This window comes from Schistocerca americana, chromosome X, assembly GCF_021461395.2.
Source record: "Schistocerca americana isolate TAMUIC-IGC-003095 chromosome X, iqSchAmer2.1, whole genome shotgun sequence".
NCBI lineage: Eukaryota > Metazoa > Arthropoda > Insecta > Orthoptera > Acrididae > Schistocerca > Schistocerca americana.
This window is the reverse complement of record NC_060130.1, coordinates 310,846,912-310,869,386: the sequence shown is the minus strand read 5'-3', so window position 1 is coordinate 310,869,386 and position 22,475 is coordinate 310,846,912. Positions and strand designations below refer to the sequence as shown.

The 22,475-nt window shown below is 42.3% G+C and overlaps 1 protein-coding gene across 1 annotated transcript in view; it reads right to left on the bottom strand.

Moving 5' to 3' along the window:
* The window catches only part of LOC124555986 (rho GTPase-activating protein 45-like), a 672,894-nt gene that overhangs the window by 601,813 nt on the left and 48,606 nt on the right, over window positions 1-22,475 (bottom strand). Inside the window, exon 2 of the mRNA XM_047130031.1 lies at window positions 3,271-3,477. Within this exon, the coding sequence (XP_046985987.1) occupies window positions 3,271-3,477 (207 nt within the window). The remainder of the gene's footprint in view (window positions 1-3,270; window positions 3,478-22,475) is intronic.

Below are 22,475 nucleotides of genomic sequence, written 5' to 3'. Positions count from 1 at the left end.
CCGTGAACTATCAATATTGAATCCACAGATTTTAAGATTGGTTATAGTCGCTCCAGTTATGTCGTTGCGTAATGTTGAGGTTAAGAAACGCTCAATCCGGAACCGTGCGACTGTTAACGGTCGCAGGTTCGAATCCTGCCTCGGGCATGGATGTGTGTGATGTCCTTAGGTTAGTTAGGTTTAAGTAGTTCTAAGTTCTTGGGGACTAATGACCACAGATGTTAAGTCCCATAGTGCTCAGAGCCATTTTGAGGTTAAGAAAACGCGTAGCGGTGCCACGTAAAGCATGGATTCATGATATGAGCCTATATTTAACACTCGCATGGATACGCACACGCTGGCACACTTTATATGTCAACAAAGTGGTTCATACAAAATCATTTAGATTATTTTAAACAGTTATAAGAGTGCATTAATTCACGTTAACCTCACTGTGAAAACAAAAGTGATATCCATGTATTACTGTTATGAAAATCTGTTAGTTGGAGTGGAACTGTCTATCGCATATACATAACAGTACAGTGAGGCACACATTTCATTACGGAACGCCCATTAAGCGATTCCGAGCTGACATGTTTATGCGTTTACTGAAAAAAAAAAAATCATGAGAGTGCCACGGCTGAGGAAATTATGTTATCCAAACGCAATAGATCTTAGTACACAACATTAGTACATGGTCCTCCCCTGTCTTCTGTAATTACTCATGCTATTTGCGTGCAGTCAAGTTCTTGGCTCTGCAGTGCGGTACCTAATTATTACTTTATTTCTGAAAATCGCTGGAAATATTACATATCACTGCGAGTATATTTCTTGGAATCTCAAAATAACTAAATAGATAATTGTTGTTGTAGTATCGAAATTAGAATATCATCACTATCACTGCACTACGAAACTGAATGGGAAGAAATAGCAAAAGGAGTAATGTATCCATAACTCTCTGTGGTTCAAACCGTAATATTACCCTCAGGTTGACTTTTTCAGAGAAAGTACAGGATTCAGATGTGTAAATGAAGCTGTGAAATCTCATGCGTGCACCGACGTGAGTCTGTTCAGAATTAAGTCATTCAGTGAAAGCGCGAAGCATTGTCAAACAAATCTTGTCCTAGCCACTCATTACCTAAAACGGTCCTATCCAGAATGAAGCTGCACAATAATGAAAATGATTACAGTAGTGGATATTAATGTTAAAAAGTGTTCATTTTCACAGGAAGCTGCAAGTAATTTATATTGGTATGCATGAAGTGGTTTGGGGACATCTTCCAATTATAAGTATATTTTGTATGTTCATATGCAATAAGCACGACTGCATTCTTTGGGCTGCGTCATAAATATTTTTCATTAAGACACGGTGGCACTTTCTGAAAAAGGATCTTCGTCGGGCGATCTGAATACTGCACGAATTTTGTATAAGAATAAAAACATACGTTAAAGAACTTTTCACCTCTTGATTTTTATCCGAAATGAAATGGTATTTACAGTTGAGTTACCTTACTGCTGTCCAGTAGACAATAACTACCTCTATTTTTTTTTTTCAAAAAAAAATTGAGGTCTAAAATGTTTTTAAATCTTTAATGAATATTTTGTACAAAACTATGTAAATGTTCAGAACGGATACTGAAGATTCTTTTTGAATGAAGAGTGTCACATTTCTCGGTTAAAAACATGTATTTGCTGCAAAAAGTTGTCGCTGCAACGAACTTGCCAAGTATATCTGTGAAGATAGTGGTTTGCTGTCTGTTAGTGTAGGTAATAACGTAATTCTGTCCCATTAAACTTAGGATTAGGAATGCTTGGGCCTAAAAACTTATCTCAGCACTCCCAAATGAGTGTTTTTGGAACTTATCCTAATAATCTAACGCAACAAGCATCTGTATTACTGGAGAGGTAACGTGAACGCTAACGAACTGCTAGATTGTAGCTAGAATGTTCACAGGTATGTTTACGCCGCAGGAAAGCGTCACGGAAATACTGAATGACGTGAACTGGCGGACGCTTCAAGATAGACGTCAAGTAAGCTTGCTCACACAGTTTGAAGAACCAGTATTAAATGGGGGAATCTAAGAACACACCACAGCACCCGGCGTATAACCACGAAGACAAGGCGTCCAATTACAGCTCACACACGGCTTCCCGCACTCTACACGGGAATGGAATGGCAGGAAATCCTAATACGTGATACGTGTGTCACGTACTTCACACAGTTTTACAGAGTACGTATCTAGATGCAAATTCCAAACAGGAGTGACAGTCGAGTTAGTAATGTCACACAAATGCCTAAGAGCAACAGTGAGTAGAGATGTGAAGTGGAATTATCACGTAAAGGTTAGCACTAGCGAACGACAGTCTTTGGGTTACACTACAATTTTTCTTGCAGTTGCAGTTGCTTACAAAATTCTTGCACGATTCGTGTCGTAGTACCGCTTAAATGCTCGAGATCCTACTCAGGTCGGATTTTAAGTGACGTGAAGAATGTACAAAGCTAAAGGAATGGTAAAGGGCTTGATTGATTGCTGGGAAGGAGCATCAGGAATGATAAAAGATCTCAACAGGCAGACGCTCCAAGAAAGACGCACTGTTTCTCGCGAGAGTTTGTCCAGGAATTTCCGAAAATCAGCTATCAGAACGGAAACTACGAATTTTCTTCATTTTCCTACTTCTCGATCCCGTGGAGATCTTGGAGATGAAATTAAACAAATAACAGACTTGTCCCAAACGTACAGGAAGTCATTCGTTCGACACGCCATACGTTGTCGCAGCGCGAAGAAATCTTCAGACATTTGGCACAATAAAAAGTGCTATATACCACATGCTCCAGAGTGATTGGCATAGAATATGTGTAGAAGCTTATTGCAGGTATTTGAGCCCTCGTCTAAGGAATGTTGCACTCACATTTCATTATTCAAGCATAATATTAATTATAGGGAAATAATAGTTTATTTCTTACACTAATCGTGTAATCCTCAATTTTTTAAATTACCGAATGTGTGTATGACGGTTTGAGAATTGGAGTGATCTACGGTTAGAGTAATGCTAGTGGCAAGCAAATTGACTGATAAGCTATTTCTATAAAATAGCAGTGACGCAGGAGCGGGAGCAAGTATTAGGAACGTTAACCACAAGTCAATGTTGTAGTCAGTCACACTCGAAACATAAAAGAAATATCCGTATCTGCACTGTGCACCATTAGGCCACAATGTAAGGAAGTGATACTGTTGTAAGAGAACGGCACGAGATTTTAGCACGGCGCCAGTGGGGCACGTGACAGCTTACCTCTGCGGGCGCTGGTGCGGCATGCCGTGTGGGCGCGCGGCCGGCGACTGAGCAACGGTGGGGCCGCGCCCGCTGCCTCGCGGCGTGCTGCTGCGTGGCTGCCGTGGGGCGGCTATCTTTAGCGCCGCCGCCGCCGCCGCCGCCCCTCGCCCCCGCACCATTCAGCGCGCTGCTATACAACTGCGCGCCCTTATCTACCGCCGTCCACTGTGCTGCGACCTTTTTGTACTACCTGCCAATAACCACCACCTCCACCTCCACCCCGACATCGCGCTTCGGTGTTGGGCTGGCTTCGTGCTGCACGCCCGCTTACACCTCGCAACACTGCTTGCGACACAATTACTTCGCTGTGCTTTAGTTTTCCGTTTCCATATACAGATAACGAATGAATTCCCCATTTAAAACTGCATACAACTTTTTTCCACATTCATATGTAGTATATACGTTTTATCTATTAAGCTGAGAGGCTGTGGCGGTGAACAACACTACATTGACGGAAATGCAAAATTACCGTTCTTAAACGTCAGTCTGATATTTATCAGAATTTGTGGCGATGTCAATCACATAACAGTTCTCAAATGATTATACACTACAGGCCATTAAAATTGCTACACCACGAAGATGACGTGCTACAGAAGCGAAATTTAACCGACAAGAAAAAGATGCTGTGATATGCAAATGATTAGCTTTTCAGAGCATTCACACAAGGTTGGCGCCGATGGCGACACCTAAACGTGCTGACATGAGGAAAGTTTCCAACCGATTTCTCATACACAAACAGCAGTTGACCGGCGTTGTCTGGTGAAACGTTGTTGTGATGCCCCGTGTAAGGAGGAGAAATGCGTACCATCACGTTTCCGACTTTGATAAAGGTCGGATTGTAGCCCATTGCGATTGCGGTTTATCGATATCACGACATTGCTGCTCGCATTGGTCGAGATCCAGTGACTGTTAGCAGAATATGGAATCCGTGGGTTCAGGAGGGTAATACGGAACGCCGTGCTGGATCCCAACGGCCTCGGATCACTCGCAGTCGAGATGACAGGCATCTTATCCGCATGGCTGTAACGGATCGTGCAGCCACGTACCGATCCCTGAGTCAACAGATGGAGACGTTTGCAAGACAACAACCATCTGCACCAACAGTTCGACGACGTTTCCAACAGCATGGACTATCAGCTCGGAGACAATGGCCGCGGTTATTCTTGACGCTGCATCACAGACAGGAGCGCCTGCGATGGTGTACTCATCGACGAACATGGGTGTACGAATGGCAAAACGTCATTTTTTTTCGGATGAATCCAGGTTCTGTTTACAGCATCATGATGGTCGCATCCGTGTTTGGCGACATCGCGGTGAACGCACATTGGAAGCGTGTATTCGTCATTGCCGTAGTGGCGTATCACCCGGCGGGATGGTATGGGGTGCCATTGGTTACACGTCTCGGTCACCTCTTGTCCGCATTGACGGCACTTTGAACAGTGGACGTTACATTTCAGATGTGTTACTACCCGTGGCTCTACCCTTCATTCGATCCCTGTGAAACCCTACATTTCAGCAGGATAATGCACGACCGCATGTTGCAGGTCCTGTACGGGCCATTCTGGATACAGAAAATGTTCGACTGATGCCCTGGCCAGCACATTCTCCAGATCCCTCATCAATTGAAAACGTCTGGTCAATGGTGGCCGAGCAACTGGCTCGTCACAATACGCCAGTGACTACTATTGATGAACTATGGTATCGTGTTGAAGCTGCATGGGCAGCTGTACCTGTACACGCCATCCAAGCTCTGTTTGACTCAATGCCTAGGCGTATCAAGGCCGTTATTACGGCGAGGTGGTTGTTCTGTGTACTGATTTCTCGGGATCTATGCACCCAAATTGAGTGAAAATGTAGTCACATGTGAGTTCTAGTATAATATATTTGTCCAATTAATACCCGTTTATCATCTGCATTTCTTCTTGGTATAGCAATCTTAATGGCCAGTAGTGTACATTCATTTTATTCGGAACTTATATCCATAATTACGAGTTGCGGCCCCGATGAGCACGAATACACTCTTGCGTTCATTGTACCATGAAAGCCAACATAATCCGATATCATCCGGAGAATTTTATACCTCAACGTATGATGTATTACTCTGAGCCGGCCGAAGTGGCCGAGCGGTTCTAGGCGCTACAGTCTGGAACCGCGCGACCGCTATGGGACTTAGCCGGCCTGTGTGGCCGTGCGGTTCTAGGCGCCTCAGTCTGGAACCGCGTGACCGCTACGGTCGCAGGTTCGAATCCTGCCTCGTGCATGGATGTGTGTGATGTCCTTAGGTTGGTTAGGTTTAAGTAGTTCTAAGTTCTAGGGATTGTCTGATCCCTTAATCGGGCAGGTAGGTTAGAAAATTTAAAAAGGGAAATGGATAGGTTCAAGCTAGATATAGTGGGAATCAGTGAAGTTCGGTGGCAGGAGGAACAAGACTTTTGGTCAGGTGAATACAGAGTTATAAATACAAAATCAAACAGGGGTAATGCAGGAGTAGGTTTAATAATGAATAAAAAAATAGGAGTGCGGGTAAACTACTACCAACAGCATAGTGAACGCATTATTGTGGCCAAGATAGACACGAAGCTCATGCCTACTACAGTAGTACAAGTTTATATGTCAACCAGCTCTGCAGATGATGAAAAAATTGATGAAATGTATGATGAGATAAAAGAAGTTATTCAGGTAGTGCTGGGAGACGAAAATTTAATAGTCATGGGTGACTGGAATTCGAGAGTAGGAAAAGGGAGAGAAGGAAACATAGTGGGTGAATGTGTATTGGGAGAGAGAAATGAAAGAGGAAGCCGTCTGGTAGAATTTTGCACAGAGGATAACTTAATCATAGCTATCACTTGGTTCAAGAATCATAAAAGAAGGTTGTATACATGGAAGAATCCTGGAGATACTAGAAGGTATCAGATAGATTATCTAATGGTAAGACAGAGGTTTAGGAACCAGGTTTTAAATAGTAAGACATTTCCAGGGACAGATTTGGACTCTGACCACAATCTATTGGTTATGAACTGTAGATTAAAACTGAAGAAACTGCAAAAAGGTGGGAATTTAAGAAGATGGGACCTGGATAAACTGATTAAACCAGAGGTTGTACAGAGTTTCAGGCAGAAGGGAAAATTGACAAGAATGGGGGAACGAAATACAGTAGAAGTAGAATGGGTAGCTCTGAGGGATGAAGTAGTGAAGGCAGCAGAGGATCAAGCAGGTAAAAAGATGAGGGCTAGTAGAAATCCTTGGGTAACAGAAGAAATACTGAATTTAATTGATGAAAGGAGAAAACATAAAAATGCAGTAAATGAAGCAGGCAAAAAGGAATACAAACGTCTAAAAAATGAGATCGACAGGAAGTGCAAAATGGCTAAGCAGGGATGGCTGGAGGACAAATGTAAGGATGTAGAGGCTTATCTCACTAGGGGTAAGATAGATACTGCCTACAGGGAAATTAAAGAGACCTTTGGAGAAAAGAGAGCCACTTGCATGAATATCAAGAGCTCAGATGGAAACCCAGTTCTAAGCAAAGAAGGGAAAGCAGAAAGGTGGAAGGAGTATATAGAGGGTCTATACAAGGGCGATGTACTTGAGGACAATATTATGGAAATGGAAGAGGATGTATGTACATGAAGATGAAATGGGAGATATGATACTGCGTGAAGAGTTTGACAGAGCACTGAAAGATCTAATTCGAAACAAGGCCCCGGGAGTAGACAACATGCCATTAGAACTACTGACGGCCTTGGGAGAGCCAGTCCTCACAAAACTCTACCATCTGGTGAGCAAGATTTATGAGACAGGCGAAATACCCTCAGACTTCAAGAAGAATATAATAATTCCAATCCCAAAGAAAGCATGTGTTGACAGATGTGAAAATTACCGAACTATCAGTTTAGTAAGTCACAGCTGCAAAATACTAACTCGAATTCTTTACAGACGAATGGAAAAACTGGTAGAAGCCGACCTCGGCGAAGATCAGTTTGGATTCCGCAGAAATGTTGGAACACGTGAGGCAATACTGACCCTACGACTTATCTTAGAAAATAGATTAAGGAAAGGCAAACCTACATTTCTAGCATTTGTAGACTTAGAGAAAGCTTTTGACAATGTTGACTGGAATACTCTCTTTCAAATTCTAAAGGTGGCAGGGGCAAAATATAGGGAGCGAAAGGCTATTTACAATTTGTACAGAAACCAGATGGCAGTTATAAGAGTCGAGGGGCATGAAAGGGAAGCAGCGGTGGGGAAGGGAGTGAGACAGGGTTGTAGCCTCTCCCCGATGTTATTCAATCTGTATATTGAGCAAGCAGTAAAGGAAACAAAAGAAAAATTCGGAGTAGGTATTGAAATCCATGGAGAAGTAATAAAAACGTTGTGGTTCGCCGATGACATTGTAATTCTGTCAGAGACAGCAAAGGACTTGGAAGAGTTGTTGAACGGAATGAACAGTGTGTTGAAAGGAGGATATAAGATGAACATCAACAAAAACAAAACGAGGATAATGGAATGTAGTCGAATTAAGTCGGGTGATGCTGAGGGAATTAGATTAGGAAATGAGACACTTAAAGTAGTAAAGGAGTTTTGCTATTTGGGGAGCAAAATAACTGATGATGGTCGAAATTGAGAGGATATAAAATGTAGACTGGCAATGGCAAGGAAAGCGTTTCTGAAGAAGAGAAATTTGTTAACATCGAGTATAGAGCTAAGTGTCAGGAAGTCGTTTCTGAAAGTATTTGTATGGAGTGTAGCCGTGTATGGAAGAGAAACATGGACGATAAATAATTTGGACAAGAAGAGAATAGAAGCTTTCGAAACGTGGTGCTACAGAAGAATGCTGAAGATTAGATGGGTAGATCACATAACTAATGAGGAGGTATTGAATAGAATTGGGGAGAAGAGGTGTTTGTGGCACAACTTGACAAGAAGAAGGGACCGGTTGGTAGGACATGTTCTGAGGCATCAGGGGATCACAAATTTAGCATTGGAGGGCAGTGTGCAGGGTAAAAATCGAAGAGGGAGACCAAGAGATGAATACACTAAGCAGATTCAGAAGGTTGTAGGTTGCAGTAAGTACTGGGATATGAAGAATCTTGCACAGGATCGAGTGGCATGGAGAGCTGCATCAAACCAGTCTCAGGACTGAAGACAACAACAACAACAACAAAGTTCTAGGGGACTGATGACCACAGATGTTAAGTCCCATAGTGCTCAGAGCCATTTGAACCATTTGAACCACTATGGGACTTAACATCTGAGGTTATCAGTCCCCTAGAACTTAGAACCACTAAAACGTAACTAATCTAAGGACATCACACACATCCATGCCCCAGGCAGGATACGAACCTGCGACCGTAGCGGTCACGCGGTTCCAGACTGAAGCGCCTAGAACCGCTCGGCCAGACCGGCCGGCCATATGCTTCAGCATTAAAGCTTTGTTAAGAGCAATAAGGGGATCACAACGTAACCACGAGAAACGCTCCCATACCGTACCACCACTTTTTCTGTACTTGACTGTTGGCACTACCCATGATGGCAGGAGGTAACGTTCTTCAGGAATTCGTTAAATTCATGCACAGGGTATAGCGTCATTCATGACTCCAGTTCACACTTTCCAGTCGTCCAATATCCAGTGGCGTCGCTATTTACGATACCTCAAGCATCGCCTAACATTGATTACAGAGATGTGTGCTTTATGAATTGTTACTCGAATATTGTACCCCATTCTTTTTAACCTCCTACGCAACCCCATTGTGTTAGCTGGACTTCTGGTAGTACTTTCGAACTCATGAGTGATTCCTTCCGCTGATTTCATGCGGTTTTTACATGCTCGACTTTCCCTGCCCATCAGTACGTGGGGTCTGCCTGGGCTTGGTTTAGCTGTGGTTGTCCTTGCGCGTTTCCCCTTCACAACCACATCACCAATAGTCGACTGGGGTACCTTAAGAAGGGTTGAAACGTCCCTGATTGATTTCTTATTAAAGTCACATCCAATACCTAGTCCTTGTTCGAAGTAATTTACTTCTTTTAACTTACTCATTCTGCTGTTACTTCTTCTCTACTGACAACACGATACTCGCCGCCTCCTTTTACACCGAGGGGCCGGACTCTCAAGAGACTTCGTAGTCAATTTCGCATTACATAGGGGTGTCTGCATGCTTTTCACCAGAGAGTGCCCGTCTTCCCATCGCGTCCCAGACATGGCCAACAGGTGAAGTATAGGGTGCCCGGGCAGGCCAGTCAAAGATCGATATTTTCCAAAAGGCGTATATGGTGTCAAGTGCTGTATGGGTTCATCCATTATCATGCTGAAATATGCAATTTGGTACCCTGTTCGTAAAGGGCATGACAACAAGGTTTACTATCCGTGCCACATACTGGCATGCATTCGGTCTCCTTTCAACACTACCTAATCAGACCTTTGTCGTATCCAACTGCTCCCCACGAAATGATTCCAGGAGTCCCAGAGGTCTGAGAATCGCTGATTTCTGCGAGTTTTTACCAGGTCATCTACGGACACTGTGATGTTGATCTGACTGCTACAAACAAAAGAAATACTCAGAGCTGAACACCACAATATGACTATAGGTGTTGGTAGTGTAACAATTTCGATTTCCGTCAGTGCTGGGGCTATCTTCAAAGACAAAACTGGCTACTAAATCGGAAGCTGTATGTGCATGATTTTATCGGTGCAGAGAGTACTACTACTATCACGTGATGCCGAATGTTTACAGGCTGCAACAGAACGACGCTTTAGAAGTTTGGGAGACTGAAGAGGATGAAATTCGTAAATGTGGAATGAGATTTCTGCAGCCACCATGGGGCTGTTAAAATTCCACTCACTAATTAATCAAGAAGTTACCAGGTGAGATGCTCAGTGAACATTTGGCCTGAGTTTCTTGGATATTAGCTTATTAGACCATACATCTTACCGTATCGTTTGAATGGTTCACGTTATTTCAACTTTCTGGAGAATGCCTTGCATGAACGTCTGGAGGACGTTCTCTTGCAACTGTGTGTTATTTTGTATTTTAATAACGGTGGTCCTCAAGCGCACTTTGATTGTCCAGCCGGGGTGTATCTCACAGAAAACTTCCGGCAGAGAGTAATTGTAAGGGGATACCCACTCCCCTGGGCTGCACACTCCCCTGATCTCACTCATCTTGACTATTTCCTCTGGAGTTATGTAAAATCCCTAGTGTACTTAACACCAGCTCGAACAGTACCCCTACTTAATGATCACATCTTTACAACATTTGATATAATCAGAGGTAAGCGTGGAAACTGACAGAGAATTAAACAAAACATGTTTCATCGTCGCACATCACGTAACGAAATTAGTGGTCGCCACATTAAACATTTACTCAAAAGTAGCGAAGCTATTACGCGTCCGTTTTTCTCAAACTGTCTTGTAACATATGTAACACCACAATTAAAAAGACAAATCAAAACACAATAATTACCCCCACTGGGAAATGAAATAGATATCAGTACCAGAGATGGCTTATACCTAACTAAGGTAGATTACATGTTCATATTGAATTGGATGTTTACTAAATAAGAAGGCTCTATGGAAACAAGTTGTCCTTAGATCCGAGCGAGTGATCGCACTGTAGTTCATAAACACTCTGAAGAGCCTGTCTGGATACCGGATGCTATAAGTCACCGTACAGGAAGCATCTCCCATGGAGACAGGAAACCAGAGTCTGTAATAAAGAGGTCTGTGTGGTAGGGGGGAACTCGCCGTTTTAGCAGAGACCTTATAACATTTGGTTGTATGTCACTCTGCCCTTAAAACCGAGCCATTTCTCCTGTCACGGGAAAAGCCAAATATAACACTAACGTTTACCACTTTAACGTGAAACACGCTATTGTCACCCTCTGAGATGATTTCGGAGATTGATCGCGCATGTGTCTAATGGACAAAGGTATCAGATTATAATTTTGGATTTGGTGAAATTAACAGAAAAACCAAACAGACTTTAACCTTGTGAGTTAATGAAAGTGGTAAAACCATAAATGAATGAAACAAATGAACGGTCGCCAGCCCAATCAGGTATATTAACTTGGAAATATATGTTTGAGAAAATTGAATATTTGTTATTGAAGTTTCTGTCGTTGAGATTTCCCTTTGAATAGCACACAGGATACAAACTGACACAGTGCACTCTGAACTTTGTGTAGCAATAGTTACCAATAACGCACACACCAGTAAATTTTAGGAAGTAATTTTGCCCCAAGCTCATACTAATGACATCTACACTCAAGAGCATTACTTAATCAAATACTGAAATGTTACTGCATGTAGTGCAGAACTAAATTGGGACATGAGAGGCTTGTATCTTGACTGATATGAAAAAAAACACAAACAAAGATTAATAATATCATAAATACACTGTTTAAACTTCTCTACATATATCACTGTTCCTTAGAAACAGTAATAGTTCAATTTTTTCTTAATAGGTGGAGAATATGATGGGGACCAATAAACTAGTATAATTTTACCAATCAACGCTCTTTGATTATTATAGTAGAAAAGACTAATTCAAAAAGCTAATAACTCATTTCACTTCGAGTAGTTCATAATTTACTTTGAAAGATAATAAAATACAACACTGGGCTTAATTAAGTTCAAAAAAAGGAACCATTAATGGTAGAAATCAAAACCACATCATTTTTGAAAATGATCATAACTTATTTGCCTTTTTATCACCTGTGAAGCAGGTATTCTAGACAATAACATTTACACAATCTTGTACAGTAATCGTACAAAACTATATTTTGTAATAAACTAAATATAGTTTAGCAAAAACCTATCCAACTTCATTTTTGTGGTTTTAGCTTTAACTTTTACCACTCCTTTTGCATTAGACAAAAACTTACTTTTAAACACTTGAATACAGGAATTATTCATTTAAATCAGGATACTCGCTGTTAGTAGCACTTAGGTGAGGATACTGCATAGCTCCGTGATCAGGATAGAAAATATGGTTCCGGACACGAATTTATGTTTTTGTGATTATTATTAAAACAACACACAAATTAACTGGTCCATGCCGATATACATTACTGAATGTATGAAGTTAGTGAAGCAGTGGCGGGGATTGGTGTCAAGCGACATGGCAGCTAACTGTACTCAACGGCTCTTGATGTTCGAATGCTCTACAAAATCTCTTCTTGGCGTCGAATTTTCCACATATTAGAGCCATTCCTTTATGCCGAGAATACCAAATAATAGCCAGATCCACATCCGAGGCAAATGCTTTGTGAAGCAGCTTCCTATTGCCTCTCTTAGCACCGTCGAAGTCTACTGTGCTACGACTAGCCACATACTGCGTGCCATTCACACAAAGGGACCGCTCAGTACGACCGCAAAAACCACCGTTTACATCCGGCCATTCCACTTCCGTTGCGGGGGGACTTCCCTATAGCTTTTACATGTTACAAATACAAGTGCCCTAAGCATGAACCAGCATTCAATAAACATTTTCTTTTTTTTTAACATACACATAGTATAACAATTTATCATTTTAACATATCCTTTTGCTTTTGTCATATATACATTAAAAAACTCTAATTCTTGCCACAGATCAAGGAGGTTAAATAACACAGAATACACACTTCATAATTGCAGATACATAGTTTCATAACATAAACCTACTTCTAATCTATATAAGTGTTACAAGCTGGAAGAATACTTTTGTAAATAGTGTGCTAGAAACCAGGATTTCTTCGTACTACACTGACCACAATAGATAACATCTGAGAGTTAAGTGAGGAGTAGGGAAGTTAGGACGCCTTTGAAGTCATGAGACGCCACCACCGAGCTTAGACACAACAAAAATAATGTTTAACAGAACGTAAAATCCGCTAGGATAGGGCAATACAAATAATTTAGCAGTAGAAGAGAGACCCACTGCTATGTTCCAGAGGACCATTGTCACTGGCCATAAACAGAGAAAGACAGAGACAAGAGACAGTTAGTCACCTTGTCACTGGTTAATCGCTCGAGACCAATTTTCACTGGTCGGCGACCAGAATATATATCCTTCACCCAATGAAGGTGGTGTAAGGACAGAAAAACGCAGAGATACCAGTCGACCGTAGCAGTCGCGCGGTTCCAAAGTGAAGAACCAATGGTTCAATGGCTCTGAGCACTATGGGACTTAACTTCTGAGGTCATCAGTCCCCTAGAACTTAGAACTACTTAAACCTAACTAACCTAAAGACATCACACACATCCATGCCCGAGGCAGGATTCGAACCTGCGACCGTAGCGGTCGCGCGGTTCCAGACTGTAGCGCCAAGAACCGCTCTGCCACTCCGGCCGGCACTGAACAACCACTCGGCCACGGCGGCCAGCAGTATTTTAAGCTTCTAAGCCAAAGCATCAAAGATACGGTCATATATTTCACATAGTTCGTTGCGCGAAAGCTTATAGCTGGACTATCTATATCCTAATGAAGTTTGTGCGGAATCCTTTTTAGTGCGAGTCCAACACTCACTTGTGAGGCTTTTTTAATGTAGACATGCATTGTTGACCGCTCTTGTTGAAGTTTAGCTGTATTTTTGTGACTGGATTTGCATAGGTGGCTGTCCCAAGGGCACGCTGGCTGCAACGCTGTCCACAATCAGTTTTGGAAATGCAGGACAACTGACGGAGAGACACTGGAGAGTGTGGTACTCGTTTTGTTACGGTGCATGCCGATTTCCCAGATACCCTGTATATCTATACTCCTCAAGTCACAAGTCGGTGGTGGACGGTACATCAGAACGTACTATAATTCCCCATTTCTCTGTTTATTCACGAAAGATGCGCGGGAATAACTGTCGATAATTCTCCGTATGAGCTTTAATTTCACTAATATTTCTGCAATAATTACTTCACGAGATGAATGTGGGAGGAGGTAATATGCTGTGTGTGCATTCACTAACTTTGTCTTTAATCCTTCCCATAACACACGACATCCCTGTTACAGCGCCACCGTGACGTTTTGGGGCTAATTTAACAAATGCTCAAGAATTGCACAAATGACGGCTTTGTAAGTCACTTCTTTCGTGGCTGAATTGCATTTCCACAGCATTCTTCCACTGATTCTCAGTTTGGCATCTGCTTCCACATATCTAGGTTCAAGTCGTTGTTTCACATTAGGTCAGTCTGGAAAGTACCTCTGTGTGGCGAAACAAGCGCTGTAACATTTGAGAGATACAGAGGCGAGCGAGTTCAAAAATTAAGGTAGCTTTTCCCAACTTCGTCAACATATGCTTCCGTAAATTAATGTTAAAATTCTTAAATCTCAAGGTAATTTGATGAGTATGTTTCACTAAATACGTTGTTTTAAGTAAAAAACAATTGACGCTAAATAATAAAGCTAGGAAGCAAAAATTTGTTCAAAATGTAAAAATGTATGTCACAACCAACTATTACAAGTCTCAACTTGATCGGAGAAATATTTTGGTCAAAATCAGTAGTTTTACGAAAAATTAAAGGCTCTAAATATTACACTCAGACAAATGAAAATTGGTTTGAAGCTTCAATTTGATATAAAAACATTAACTATGTGATTTCATTAAGCTACCTCTAATAGTTTTCAAGTAATTAACAAAGAAATCTAAATTTGGAACAAAAACGTCCTTATGTGTAGTAGATTAAGTATCACTTACATCAGTGATAGAAAGTTCTGATTATAGCACTTGATTACATCCATTAAATAATAAAGCTGTAACAAGTGTAAAGATTTTAATGTAAAAAACAATCAACACACGGTCTCTTAGAGAAGTAGTCCAGAGGTCATGTTCTGCTGTCGGTTCCGTTCTAAAAGTTCTAGCCTGCTAAGTTTAAATGCAGTCGAGCTAAAACTATTCATAAAAATTACGAAGATTGTAAATTGATACACAACAGTGCTATAAAATGTGTCCGATGTTTCAAATGGCTCTGAGCACTATGGGACTTAACTTCTGAGGTCATCAGTCCCCTAGAACTTAGAACTACTTAAACCTAACTAACCTAAGGACATCACACACATCCATGCCCGAGGCAGGATTCGAACCTGCGACCGTAGCCGTCCCGCGGTTCCAGACTGTAGCGCCTAGAACCGCTCGGCCACAATGTGCCCGAGAAAGCGGCCAAGCTACCTGGTCATAGAGAAGATGATGACAGAGATTCCGTTCTGCCGTCCGCTGTACCCATGCGCTGCGTCAAATGCCTGAGAGGCAGTGACAGAGACACTTCGCACCGAGCTATCACTTAGTCCGCGTCAATCAAACGCCGGCTTACGCGCTGCCTCGGATGACGTCACAGCCAGTCTGCTGCTAAGCGCATGTTTTCGGTACAGATAGGAAGTGAACTTGCGAGGACTGTACACTGTTCTGGAGCGCTTGGATGTCACGGAAGCAATTGTTTGTGTGCCGCCCGTAATGTTGACAAAACCGTGTGGCAAGTGGTGAGAGTATGTTCCACTTCTGAGGCGAGCAATTAGCTTTGATGATAAGAAGTCAGGGCGAAAGACAATTTAATTGGAATTTACCGTAGAGGTCGCCTCTGAGCTCCTCATAATGTTGTTATGACAGTGACATTATTATTATTATTATCAGGAATATAATTATGTTTGTACCTGTGAACTTTTACTGAATTTATATTCATAGTTCCTAATCCCGCTGAGTAAACAGAGAGCAGAAACATTTCTTTCAGTGACCACAAGTAGAATGTGGACTTGCAGACTGGAAACTATGGTCAGTGTATTCTCCGTCGCGTTCTGGCTGACCCCAAAAGTAGTTTTCAGTCTCTTGTAAAAAGACGGTGAATCTTTTATATTCTCATCTTACTTTACCCGCCGCCCCACATCTTCATATATTACGGTTATTACTGAATTACTGATACTACTGTAATGGAACAATAACAGATCTTTCTACCTATTTACATTTACATTTACATATTAACTGCCAGTCCCTACAACAAGGGTCGATTTTTTGACATTACGATTTGCTCATACACAATAGAATCATCAGCGAAAACACTCATGAAGATTCTAATATTATCTACTAGATCATTTATCTCTATCCTCAGCAGTAACGCCTTTACGTATCTCCTTAAGAACATTGTATTGAATGCTATCTGCCAGGAATTATCAATGAACATACGGAAGTAAAGGAACATTATACCAAACTGTGATCTCATGGACGAATAGGGCGATAGAGTTTCACCGGATCCCTGTTTTCGGAATCCTTGTTGATACTTATGGAGGAGATTTTCGTACATCAAAACGGTCACAATATAAATAAACAAACGCAACGCTACCAGTCACAAAACTTTAATTTTTAATTACAACTCGTTTCAGAGGCTTCAATAATCATGTGAAGTTTTGGTGTTTAGCTCATCATTATTGGTTCTGCAGAGTCGCAGACGAAATATCTAAAATAGTATGCAGGTCCAGCCACATTAATGTGACGCCTTGTCGCCGGCCGCTGTGGCCGAGCGGTTCTAGGCGCTTCAGTCTGGAACCGCGCTGCTGCTACGGTCGCAGGTTCGAATCCTGCCTCGGGCACGGATGTGTGTGATGTCTTTAGGTTAGTTAGGTTTAAGTAGTTCTAAGTCTAGGGGAGTGATGACCACAGATGTTAAGTCCCATAGTGCTTAGAGCAGTTTGAACCATTTCACAACTTGTCAGAAAGCCTAACAACCTTTTGCAGCGCTGACGTGCAAGAAGGGAGTCAATGAGGTTCTGGATGGTATCGAGAAGAATGTGGAGCCGTGTCGACTCCAGTGCTGTCACTGGGTTCCTAGGTTGAGGATCCAAGTTGTAAACAGCTCGACCGACGTGATCCCACATATTCTCGATTGGGTGTCAATCCCGGGAGTTTCGTGGGCAGGGAAGTACTATAAACTCATCACGTACAGTGAGAGCTGCGTGACACGTTGCATTGTGCTGCTGGTAGATGCATTGTGCCGAGGAAAAGCAAACTGCGTGTAGGGGTCGGACGAGGTCCCTAAGGATATATGTATACTTATGTTGCCCATCGTGCCTCTAGAATGACAAGGTCACTCACGGAATGCCACGGAAACACTTCCCAGGTCATAAGGCTCCCGCCTCCCACCTGGATCCTTCCGACAATTGCTGCAGGGTCGTACACGCAAACGGCAATCCGTCCGACGGAGCATAAAATGTGATTCATCCTAAAAGGCCACTTGTAGTCACTTAGTGAACGTCCAGTAGCGGTATTGATGTATAAATTCCCGCCTTCGTCGCCGATTGACAGCAGTTAGAGTGGGTGGTTCATCTGCGTTGTCAGTTGCTCAACAGTTCCCCGTGTATTCGCCAGCAGTGGTGTACCGTAGGTCTCTGGAAGACCGTAGCGTTCCAAAGGATTGGAAAAGGGCACTGGTCATCCCAGTTTTCAAGAGAGGACGTCAAACAGATGTGCAGAACTATAGACCTATATCTCTAACGTTGATCAGTTGTAGAATTTTGGAACACGTATTATGTTCGAGTATAATGACTTTTCTGGAGACTAGAAATCTACTCTGTAGGAATCAGCATGGGTTTCGAAAAAGACGATCGTGTGAAACCCAGCTCACGCTATTCGTCCACGAGACTCAGAGGGCCATAGACACGGGTTCCCAGGTAGATGCCGTGTTTCTTGATTTCCGCAAAGCGTTCGATACAGTTCCCCACAGACTTTTAACTAACAAAGTAAGAGCATATGGACTATCAGACGAATTGTGTGATTGGATTGAAGAGTTCCTAGATAACAGAACGCAGCATGTCATTCTCAGTGGAGAGAAGTCTTCCGAAGTAATAGTGATTTCAGGTGTGCCACAGGGGAGTGTCGTAGGACCGTTGCTATTCACAATATACATAAATGACCTTGTGGATGTCATCGGAAGTTCACTGAGGCTTTTTGCGGATGATGCTGTGGTATATCGAGAGGTTGTAACAACGGAAAATTGTACTGAAATGCAGGAGGATCTGCAGCGAATTGACGCATGGTGCAGGGAATGGCAATTGAATCTCAATGTAGATAAGTGTAATGTGCTGTGAATACATAGAAAGAAAGATCCCTTATCATTTAGCTACAATATAGCAGGGCAGCAACTGGAAGCAGTTAATTCCATAAATTATCTGGGAGTACGCATTAGGAGTGATTTAAAATGGAATAATCATATAAAGTTGATCGTCGGTAAAGCAGATGCCCGACTGAGATTCATTGGAAGAATCCTAAGCAAATGCAATCCGAAAACAAATGAAGTAGGTTACAGTACGCTTGTTCGCCCACTGCTTGAATACTGCTCAGCAGTGTGGGATCCGTACCAAATAGGGTTGATAGAAGAGATAGAGAAGATCCAACGGAGAGCAGCGCGCTTCGTTGCAGGATCATTTAGTAATCGCGAAAGCGTTACGGAGATGATAGATAAACTCCAGTGGAAGACTCTGCAGGAGAGACGCTCAGTAGCTCGGTACGGGATTTTGTTGAAGTTTCGAGAACATGCCTTCATCGAGGAATCAAGCAGCATATTGCTCCCTCCTACGTATATCTCGCGAAGAGACCATGAGGATAAAATCAGAGAGATTAGAGCCCACACAGAGGCATACCGACAATCCTTCTTTCCACGAACAATACGAGACTGGAATAGAAGGGAGAACCGATAGAGGTACTCAAGGTACCCTCCGCCACACACCATCAGGTGGCTTGCGGAGTATGGATGTAGATGTAGATGTAGATGTAGATGTAGCAGACATCTCCGCTGCCGTCGTTCACCCTTGTCATCTATGGCTCGTGCTGCACCATGGTTGCCTAGGCACTGGTTTTGGATGGCTCAATTTTGCCATGCACGGTATACTTTAACTATGGCGGCACGCTAGCAGTTCACAAACTTAGCCGTTTCCGAAATGCTTCCATCCCTGGACCGGAAGCAATGATTATGCCCTTTTGCGCATCCGATAAATCGCTCCGTTTACACATTACGACAGCAAATTCACTGTACTGGGTGTCTGCCCGACAGGCTTTAAATGCTCTCCATTGCTAGTGTTGCCATCTGTCGTCTGTGAGTGATTATTGCACTTTGATGTCGGATCTAGGTCGTGGTCACGTTACTGTGACTGGACTGTGTATATTTATACCTTTCATTGTAACTTATTTCTGTGGGTTCATGAAAAGAAAATCAGATATTTCAGGAACATTCACGCCGTCTCATGAAACTATATCTTCTACTCGAAATCAATTTTAAATCCGTATATGACTACAAACATTTTATTTTCAAATTTAACATCTTGTTTTACAAGAGTACATATTTTACATGCATACATATGCAAAGTTGGGTTATGTTTTACGAATACATTTAGGATCAAAGCTGTCATCTACTTTTCACAAATGTACAGCGTTCCCTTCACTGGGTCCTCGGCAAACATCAGAAGACAGAAGAGATTCTGTATTACCACATTAAACTGTTGTAAAGGAGTGTGACTATAATATTGTTAAATGTTAATTTGCCACTACAATAGTGAAGCCACAGTCACAGTACACAAAAATTTTCTTTAAAGAAAAAGAGGAGTTCGTTGAAACCGGTAATGTAATCCGCTGGTTTTTTTTTTTTTTTTTTTTTTTTTTTTTTTTTTAGAGTAAAACATCACAAGAGAGTCAGAATGGTTCAAATGGTTCTGAGCACTGCGGGACTTAACTGCTGAGGTCATCAGTCCCATAGAACTTAGAACTACTTAAACCTAACTAACCTAAGGACAACACACACATCCATGCCCGAGGCAGGATTCGAACCTGCGACCGTAGCGGTCGCACGGTTTCGGACTGTAGTGCCTAGAACTGCTCGGCCACACCGGCCGGCAGTCAGAATGGTCTCTCATTTTTGCGAGCATGTCTGCAGTTAACAGCATTCACTGCTCTTACTACATGGCGTCGCAGTATACCCAAAGATGTTGGAAGGATATACACATAAGCAGGGTCTTTCACGGAACCCCGCAAAAAGTGACATACAGTGAAATCAGGCGTCCTGAAAGACTAATGGTGTAATGCCATATGCGTCTTTCACTATCGATTCATCATTGAAGCGGTGTAGTGGTACCTCAGCCTGTTGAGAAATGAAATTTCGGCATGTTCAGAAAATTGCGGAAAAAGCGATAATGATATACTCTAGTGAAATCGGAAGAATCGTTTTAAAATAACCTTTAGTTGTAGAACTGACGTTGCAACTCTGTGGTCCTGTGCACCTGCTTTACTTGCTTTTCTCGAGATCCTTGCATTTCACGTTGATGCGCTTGCTGTTTACGAACAGTTCCAGACATGTTTCAGGTATTCAGCGCCTTCTGACTTCCATAAATGCTGTAGTTCCTTTTCTACATCATATAGTGTATTATTGGGAATTGGTTTCTTAGCAAGTTGCAACCTTACTGCTGCTTTGGCAACAATAAATGAGTTTTATCCTCACTCAGTATCAATTATTTGCTGCCTAACCAGCAGAGTGTACGTCACACAAAAATAGTCCGGTCATGCACTGCTGTTTTAAGCACTTATAGAAACGTCGATCACTTATGTAGTACAGTGATTAGCATAAAAATTAGTACAATAATTACATAATTAATAAACGAATTGTGGTCATTAAGGAAATACGTTAATAAATAATCTTGCAGTATAGTAAAAATAATTTATAACTACACTGACGGAAAAAAATTGCAGCACCAAGAAGGAGTTGCGCGACATAAACGAAAATTAGTATGCGTGTTTCTACGTCTGAAAGATTTCGTGCCAGTCCTCTGATTGTGGCGCTAGTTGTGCCAGTATGAGGATTCAAATCAGGTTTGCTTTAAATGCACGCTATTACGAACCTGAGCGTTAGTAAACTTTGAGGTTGGACGTTCTGAGTTGATGTTAGTCAAGACTGCCTTTTAGGCTACAAAGACAACATCTAAATCTACATCTACATACATACTCAGCAATCCACCATACGGTGCGTGGCGGAGAGTACCTCGTACCACAACTAGCATCTTCTCTCCCTGTTCCACTCCCAAACAGAACGAGGGAAAAATGACTGCATATATGCCTCTGTACGAGCCCTAATCTCTCTTATCTTATCTTTGTGGTCTTTCCGCGAAATGTAAGTTGGCAGCAATAAATTTGTACTGCAGTCAGCCTCAAATGCTGGTTCTCTAAATTTTCTCAGTAGCGATTCACGAAAGGAACGCCTCCTTTCCTCTAGAGACTCCCACCCGAGTCCCTGAAGCATTTCCGTAACACTCGCGTGATGATCAAACCTACCAGTAACAAATCTAGCAACCCGCCTCTGAATTGCTTCTATGTCCTCCCTCAATCCGACATGATAGGGATCCCAAACGCTCGAGCAGTACTAAAAAATAGGTCGTATTAGTGTTTCATAAGCGGTCTCCTTTACAGATGAACCACATCTTCCCAAAATTCTACCAATGAACCGAAGACGACTATACACCTTCCCCACAACTACCATTACATGCTTGTCCCACTTCATATCGCTCTGCAATGTTACGCCCAAATATTTAATCGACGTGACTGTGTCAAGCGCTACTAATGGAGTAATCAAACATCACAGGATTCTTTTTCCTATTCATCTGCATTAGTTTACATTTATCTGTATTTAGAGTTAGCTGCCATTCTTTACACCAATCACAAATCCTGTCCAAGGCATCTTGTATCCTCCTACAGTTACTCAACGACGACACCTTCCCGTACACCGCAGCATCACCAGCAAACAGCCGCACATTGCTATCCACCCTATCCAAAAGATCATTTATGTAGATAGAGAACAACAGCGGACCTACCACATTTCCCTGGGGCACTCCAGATGATACCCTCACCTCCGATGAACACTCACCATCGAGGACACATACCTGGGAATCAATCCCATATGCTCGTGCCTTAGTTAGGACTCTGCAGTGGGAACGCTTTCCGGAAGTCAAGGAATCTGACAACCGTCTGATACCCTTCATCCATGGTTCGCAAGATATCATGTGAAAAAAGGGCGAGTTGCGTTTCGCAGGAGCGATGCTCTCGAAAGTCGTGCTGATGTATGGACAGCAACTTCTCTGTCTCAAGGAAATTCATTATATTCGAACTGAGAATATGCTCGAGAATCCTCCAACAAACCGATGTTAAGGATATAATCAACACCTCACTCAGTTTTAACG